Source organism: Schistocerca piceifrons, chromosome 2 (assembly GCF_021461385.2).
Source record: "Schistocerca piceifrons isolate TAMUIC-IGC-003096 chromosome 2, iqSchPice1.1, whole genome shotgun sequence".
NCBI lineage: Eukaryota > Metazoa > Arthropoda > Insecta > Orthoptera > Acrididae > Schistocerca > Schistocerca piceifrons.
This window is the reverse complement of record NC_060139.1, coordinates 896,439,361-896,447,957: the sequence shown is the minus strand read 5'-3', so window position 1 is coordinate 896,447,957 and position 8,597 is coordinate 896,439,361. Positions and strand designations below refer to the sequence as shown.

Below are 8,597 nucleotides of genomic sequence, written 5' to 3'. Positions count from 1 at the left end.
AGGTGCGGGGACGAGCGCAGGTGCGGGGACGAGCGCAGGTGCGGGGACGAGCGCAGGTGCGGGGACGAGCGCAGGTGCGGGGACGAGCGCAGGTGCGGGGACGAGCGCAGGTGCGGGGACGAGCGCAGGTGCGGGGACGAGCGCAGGTGCGGGGACGAGCGCAGGTGCGGGGACGAGCGCAGGTGCGGGGACGAGCGCAGGTGCGGGGACGAGCGCAGGTGCGGGGACGAGCGCAGGTGCGGGGACGAGCGCAGGTGCGGGGACGAGCGCAGGTGCGGGGACGAGCGCAGGTGCGGGGACGAGCGCAGGTGCGGGGACGAGCGCAGGTGCGGGGACGAGCGCATGTGCGGGGACGAGCGCATGTGCGGGGACGAGCGCATGTGCGGGGACGAGCGCATGTGCGGGGACGAGCGCATGTGCGGGGACGAGCGCATGTGCGGGGACGAGCGCATGTGCGGGGACGAGCGCATGTGCGGGGACGAGCGCATGTGCGGGGACGAGCGCATGTGCGGGGACGAGCGCATGTGCGGGGACGAGCGCATGTGCGGGGACGAGCGCATGTGCGGGGACGAGCGCATGTGCGGGGACGAGCGCATGTGCGGGGACGAGCGCAGGTGCGGGGACGAGCGCAGGTGCGGGGACGAGCGCAGGTGCGGGGACGAGCGCAGGTGCGGGGACGAGCGCAGGTGCGGGGACGAGCGCAGGTGCGGGGACGAGCGCAGGTGCGGGGACGAGCGCAGGTGCGGGGACGAGCGCAGGTGCGGGGACGAGCGCAGGTGCGGGGACGAGCGCAGGTGCGGGGACGAGCGCAGGTGCGGGGACGAGCGCAGGTGCGGGGACGAGCGCAGGTGCGGGGACGAGCGCAGGTGCGGGGACGAGCGCAGGTGCGGGGACGAGCGCAGGTGCGGGGACGAGCGCAGGTGCGGGGACGAGCGCAGGTGCGGGGACGAGCGCAGGTGCGGGGACGAGCGCAGGTGCGGGGACGAGCGCAAGTGCGGGGACGAGCGCAGGTGCGGGGACGAGCGCAGGTGCGGGGACGAGCGCAAGTGCGGGGACGAGCGCAAGTGCGGGGACGAGCGCAAGTGCGGGGGAAAACGCAAGTGCGGGGGAAAACGCAAGTGCGGGGGAAAACGCAAGTGCGGGGGAAAACGCAAGTGCGGGGGAAAACGCAAGTGCGGGGGAAAACGCAAGTGCGGGGGAAAACGCAAGTGCGGGGGAAAACGCAAGTGCGGGGGAAAACGCAAGTGCGGGGGAAAACGCAAGTGCGGGGGAAAACGCAAGTGCGGGGAAAAACGCAAGTGCGGGGAAAAACGCAAGTGCGGGGAAAAACGCAAATATGTGAAAAACGCAAATATGTGAAAAACGCAAATATGTGAAAAACGCAAATATGTGAAAAACGCAAATATGGGAGATGAGAAATTTGTGGCACAACTTGACAAGAAGGAGGAATCGGTTGGTAGGACGATGTTTCTCGGAATATGGGAAAATGCAAATATGGTGAAACCTTCCATTTTCCTCTATATCTCTTGTTAATGATAACGTTCCCTTTTACAAAGACCTATGTAACCTTCCCTTAGTATTTCTATCTCTTGCAGAGTAAGAGCAAATAAAATCTTCCCTTTGAATTTTATTCTCTTTCTCTATCTTCTCATACAAATTTAATTGGTGCTTATTAAAAGTTATTTTCTGATATAACTGTGTCCTCGTCGTGGCCCTCAGTCGTTATCTGCAATAACCGAAAACTGTTTTTTACCTTTTTTACTGTTACTGGATCGCCATCTGATTGCTACATCGAACTGCGACATGAATATACTTACTCTGGTTTACTATGCTATATTAACTGCTGGTGGGCTGTCATAATGAATGGCTGTATTTATTACCAAAGGTGACATTCTTTATTAGCAAAGCTGACGTTATTCTTTAGTTAATTTGACTGAAGTAACGTAATTCATTTTTACAGTTTTTCTCGACAACAATAAAATTTTTGCAAAATTTTATGCTGATGGTTTTTGGGATTGATTATAATCAGTAATGCAATATTGCTGGCAAAAATTAATTATATTCTGAAAACGCTCCAAATATTTACTGTTGGTAATGAAATGATTTTACTAACGTTCAAAGGGGATTTACTTTTTACAGTTATCTTACAATTAGCATTGCGCAAACATATCTTCAGTTGTATTGAGTTTCGCAAAGGAAATAATTCAATAATATTAGTTCCTCTTATGATAATAATTGGTTGATGTCATTGTACATCCGGTTATAATCTCTTGTAAATCATAGCTGGTTCGGCGTTTCCTGTCGTATATGTGTCGTGTTATTTGGATGGCTTTGTTGTTGTCTTGAATTGTAATGTACATTGTTATTATACTGCTTTTCATTGAAACCTTGTGTGTATCCTCGATTAAAGTTTTCATTTTCGCTGCGAAAGCGTTTATTATGATTGTCATTGCCAAATCGTGTTTGCTCAAAATTAGTACTGTTTGTCTGGTTTGCGTTATGTCGTGAAAAGTTCTTATTAACAAACGCATAATCTGCCTGGTGTACCTCTAGCAATTGCAGGATGTGTCTAAATGCGTACACGCTGTCCTTTTGCTGGCCTGTTAATAATGACAGTTTTAATACTCTGTGTAGTTTTGAAATACACAGCTGTATTAATGCAGATTGACTGTATGGCTCATTGAGGTATTGGTTTTGTTCAACCATATACTCGAAAAATTGTGTGGTTGTTGGGAAAGTAGAATTCTCGAAATTTGACAGACTAATTAGCAGATCTTTAACGCTACTCTGTGTGGTATATGACCAATATGCTGCTAGAAATGCTTCCTGGAATGCTTCTACTGTCTAGCAATTGGTCGCATTCTTCTCGCTGGTTCCCCTTCAAGAAAACTAATAATAAATTCTAGCTTATGTTGAACTGGCCATGATGGTTGGAGTGCCACATTGAATTGTTGGATCCAGTCCAGTGGATGTATTTGCGTCCTGTCGTTTTTAAATGTTTTGAACTTTCTCACTGAAATGAAATGCTTTGTGTGTAATTATTTTCGTAATGTTGTGAATATGAATTTGTGTGTGTTTCTGCCTGGTTAAGATCTCTTACACTCTGAAGTCTACCGACATTATATGTATTGTGCATCTGAGGCATCTCGTAATGTTGTGTGTTCTGTTAGAATTGATTGCAGTTGTTTCATGTGTGTCAGCTATCCTTCGCTGTAAAGAATTGATTTTCGGATGTAACAAATTATTACGTGATTCTAGGTCTGCGATTGTTTGTTGCACATTTGTAATTTGCGTATCTTTACTATTAGAAATCTGTTGAATTGAGACTGGTGTACTGTTATCTGATTTACTGTCATTGGTAGTGTCTAACAGGTCTATTCTTGTAGTTAGTTCGTTGATCTTTTCTGTCAATTCGTTTCGTAATTTACCATTACTTTTGGTTACTTTCTTAAAATCAGATTTCAAATTTTCTGCGTCTTGATTGGTTTGTGTGTGTTCCAGTTTGTCAGTTAGTGTCAGAACTTCTGTTAATTTATCCCTAATATCCTGGATTTCAGTGTGTGTAGAAATTTTCACCTCCATTGTATGTGATTGGATTTCCGTGAGCCTCTCTCGTATTTGAATATTTGTCTCCTTAACCGTTTCGATTTCTTCCGAAATCGAGTGTATGTGATTGTCCACGTAAGTTTTTCCCTAAGCAAACACTTTCTTTTGTCGTCCTGTCGCTGTTTATTGTTTGTGATAGTTCTTTTCGTTCTTTATTCTGCGATCGCACCAGTGTGCGGTGACGTATCAAACAGTTTTCTGTGTGACTGTTAAAACGTTCATCAATATGAGCGTTTTGTTTAGAAAAGTTCTCTGTCATTGTTTTTCGTATGCTTACCGCGAATGCTTCTTGTTTATCTGTTATTTCTTGAATCTTGGCGTGTAATTCGTGGTTTGATTTTTCAGCGACTGCTTGAATTTCTACTTTGATTTCGTGTTTTAGATCTTGGTACAGTTCGTCTAATTTCTGATCTGTGTGTGTGCGTTCTGCCTTTATTTCGTTTTTTTAGGTCTGCTGATTCTTGTGCTCTTCTGTTAAAGTTTTGATTCATGTCTTGTCTCATTTGTAGCAATAATGCCATTATTGGATTCGTTTCGGATCGACTTCTGTGTGTAATTGTATCCGTTGTTAAAGGTTGTGGATCTGTGTCCATTTGAACATCCTCACACGATTGTAATCATGTCACCTCTCCTGTGGTTTCGGAATTTTTGTCAATAAAACTGTGGTATCTGCTACGGAGATTGTGTAGCTGTGTAACGTTTGAATCTGTTTCGGCATGTAATGGAGTCACACTGTTTGACTGCATTGTAGTGGTTTCGTTACTGAAACTATTGTGTCTGCTACGCGTAATTTGTGACTGTGTAGCGTCTGTTGTATTTAAAAACAAATTATTTTGCACTAATGTCTCATAAGATGGCGTCTCTGAAGTAGATTGTTCGTCAATAGAATCCATATTATTACTGCTCTCGAATGTTTGTTCACCTAACGTTTCACTATCGGGTTTTTCACACTTATTATTTCTGTCTATTTCTGAAAAGAATTTCTCGTCAGTATTTTCTACACTTATATCACTTTGAGAACGAGTAATTATTCTGCGGGACATTGTCTATAATTAGCACACGCAACAAAATATATCACTGTTTAAAGTGGATTCAACACTGAACAAACACTTTTCAACGCAGAATCAATAGAGCAAACAGAATTGCCGATGGGCTGTGAATTAAAGGTATACAGTTTAGTATAAGCGTTGCGCCACTTAACACTATCTTATTCATACAATCGTCAGAGTCAGTATATTCATTTTCACAGTAGATTCACTAAAGAGTCTTACCGATTGGATGTCGCCAAATGAAACCTTCACGTCTCCTCAATATCTCTTTTGTTAATGATAACCTTCCCTTTTACGATGACCTATGTAACGTTCCCTTAGGATTTCTATCTCTTGCTTAATAATAACAAATGAAATCCTCCATTTGTAATTTATTCTATTTCTCAATCTTCGCATACAAATTTAATTGCTGCTTATTAAACATGATTTTCTGATTATTTCGACGAAACATAAAATGTGTCGTCGTCGTGGCCCTCAGTAGTTATCTGCAATAACCCAAAACTGTTCCTTATCTTTTTTACTGTTACTGGATCACCATCTGACTGCTACATCGAACTGCGACATGAATATACTTACTCTGGTTTTCTATACTCTATTAACTGCTGGTGGGCTGTCATAGTAAGTGGCTGTATTTATTACCAAAGCTGACGTTATTCCTTATTAGCAAAGCTGACGTTATTCCTTATTAGCAAAGCTGACGTTATTCTTTAGTTAATTTGACTGAAGTAACGTAATTCATAGTTACAGTTTCCTCGACAACAATAAAATTTTTGCAAAGTATTACGTTGATGGTTTTCGGGATGGATTATAATCAGTAATGCAACACTGCTGGCAGAAATTAATTATATTCTGAAAACGCTTCAAATATTTACTGCTGGTAATGAAATGATTTTACAAACTTTCAAATGGGACTTACTTTTCACAATAATCTTACAACTAACATTGTGCAAACATGTCTTCAGTTGTCTTGAGTTTCGCAAAGAAAATAATTCAATAATATTAGTTCCTCTTATGCTAATAGTTAGTTGATGTCTCTGTACATCCGTTTATAATCTCTTGTAAATCATAGCTGGTGGCTGGCAAGCACACTACTCTCAACCTCTCGCTTCAGACCTGCTACCAACTCGCTTCACATCTCGGTTACCACTGGCTTCTACGAACGCTAAAGTGCGGTCTCTCCCGCCAACAATGCTTTCTGGTGCAGACAATCCCTGTTACCATTACAGAAATTTATCAATGCGCGGTCATTTCCGCTCTTTCATAAAATGTATCCATACACGGTCTCTCCCGCCCTTTTAAAAAATTATATAAATTTGTGGTCTCTTGTCAACAATACTTTGGTGCAGACATTCCCTGCTAACACAATTATTTCCAACATGACAAATTAATTATTCCTACATAATCCTATTAATAGAATGTAAACATCTTCCATAAATTATGGTCTGACAATAGAAATATACACGTCTTAAAATTGCATTCATCCCACACTTGGATTCCTCCCACACTTGGATTCCTCCCACACTTGGATTCCTCCCACACTTGGATTCCTCCCACACTTGGATTCCTCCCACACTTGGATTCCTCCCACACTTGGATTCCTCCCACACTTGGATTCCTCCCACACTTGGATTCCTCCCACACTTGGATTCCTCCCACACTTGGATTCCTCCCACACTTGGATTCCTCCCACACTTGGATTCCTCCCACACTTGGATTCCTCCCACACTTGGATTCCTCCCACACTTGGATTCCTCCCACACTTGGATTCCTCCCACACTTGGATTCCTCCCACACTTGGATTCCTCCCACACTTGGATTCCTCCCACACTTGGATTCCTCCCACACTTGGATTCCTCCCACACTTGGATTCCTCCCACACTTGGATTCCTCCCACACTTGGATTCCTCCCACACTTGGATTCCTCCCACACTTGGATTCCTCCCACACTTGGATTCCTCCCACACTTGGATTCCTCCCACACTTGGATTCCTCCCACACTTGGATTCCTCCCACACTTGGATTCCTCCCACACTTGGATTCCTCCCACATTTCATGAACCCTTGATGCTTCAGACTGTCCTACCAACCGATTCCTTCTTTTAGTCAAGTTGTGCCACAAATTTCTCTTCTCCCGTATTTGCCTTTCTCCCCTATTTGCCTTTCTTCCATAATTGCACCTTTCCCATTTTTGCGCGAACACGGGAAGAATGCAAACATACTCGGGAAGAAGGCAAACACACACGGGAAGAAGGCAAACACACACGGGAAGAAGGCAAACACACACGGGAAGAAGGCAAACACACACGGGAAGAAGGCAAACACACACGGGAAGAAGGCAAACACACACGGGAAGAAGGCAAACACACACGGGAAGAAGGCAAACACACACGGGAAGAAGGCAAACACACACGGGAAGAAGGCAAAGATGGGAAAAACGCAAATATATGAGAAGAGAACTTTGTGGCACGACTTGACTAGAAGGAGAGATCTGTTGGTAGGACGTAGACTGAGGTATCAAGGGGTCACCAAATATTGGAGAAACGCAGTTACGGAGGGGGGGTGGGGAAACGCAGTTACGGACGTGGGGGGGGGAAACGCAGTTACGGACGTGGGGGGGGAAACGCAGTTACGGACGTGGGGGGGGAAACGCAGTTACGGACGTGGGGGGGGGGGGAAACGCAGTTACGGACGTGGGGGGGGGGAAACGCAGTTACGGACGTGGGGGGGGGAAACGCAGTTACGGACGTGGGGGGAGGGAAACGCAGTTACGGACGTGGGGGGGGGAAACGCAGTTACGGACGTGGGGGGGGGAAACGCAGTTACGGACGTGGGGGGGGGAAACGCAGTTACGGACGTGGGGGGGGGAAACGCAGTTACGGACATGGGGGGGGAAACGCAGTTACGGACGTGGGGGGGGGAAACGCAGTTACGGACGTGGGGGGGGGGGAAACGCAGTTACGGACGTGGGGGGGGGGAAACGCAGTTACGGAGGTGGGGGGGAAACGCAGTTACGGAGGTGGGGGGGAAATGCAGTTACGGGAGAAGAGAAATTTGTGGTAGAACTTTAGTAGAAGAAGGGATCGGTTGTGCAAATGTGGGGGGGGGGGGGGGACGCAAATGCGGTGGGGAAAAACGCAAATGCGGTGGGGAAAAACGCAAATGCGGTGGGGAAAAACGCAAATGCGGTGGGGAAAAACGCAAATATGGGAAGAACGTAAATATGTAGAAATGGGATAAATGTAGATAACACAAAGCAATGTGAAAATACGTGTATGAAGAAAGTATTTGCGAGTAATAGAAATATGGAAACACGCGTAGGTGCAAAATGCAGATTTGGGACAGATTCTTATAATATATTTGGCTTGATTCACAAATGTGTAAAGCAAACCAAGCCCGCAGAATAGAATCTGATCACTATCTTACACAAGATAAGTGCCTTTGGATTCCAAACAGGGACAAACTGCCACAGACGAATAGAAGTACAGAAAACAAAAGGTAGACAGAGACACATTAAGACACAATCGATCCAGATATGAGGGAGGAATTGAGTCATTCAATGAATGGGACGACATGAAGCAAAATATGGCGAAACAGGGAAAGGAAGAAAAGAAACGGAAGGAGTGGTGGTGGAACAAGGAATGTGAGCAAGCGGTAGAGACTCGTATTAAAGCCTGGAGCAGCAAGAAGGACCCAGAAAAATGGGAAGTTTTCTTAGGAGCAAGAAAGGAAGCGGCCCGAATAAAAAGATGGACCAGAAGACAGAAGATGAAGCAGGAAATGGACGAGATTGAGACCAACTTCAGTAAATACAACAGTAGACACTTTTTCGGGAAATTCAAAAAGAGTCTGATTGGATACAAGGGTAGAGCACTGTTTGTAAGAGATAAGAAACGATAGCTGGCTGTTAGTGCAAAGGAGAACAGTCGGATTTTTGCAGAGCACT

The 8,597-nt window shown here is 45.6% G+C and overlaps 1 protein-coding gene across 1 annotated transcript; it reads left to right on the top strand.

The window, feature by feature from the left end:
- Nucleotides 1-342: 342 nt before the first annotated feature.
- On the top strand, nucleotides 343-1,359 carry LOC124775973 (balbiani ring protein 6-like). The gene has a single exon (XM_047250814.1). The coding sequence runs from the start codon at nucleotides 343-345 to the stop codon at nucleotides 1,357-1,359; it is 1,017 nt and encodes a 338-aa protein (XP_047106770.1).
- Nucleotides 1,360-8,597: the final 7,238 nt, after the last annotated feature.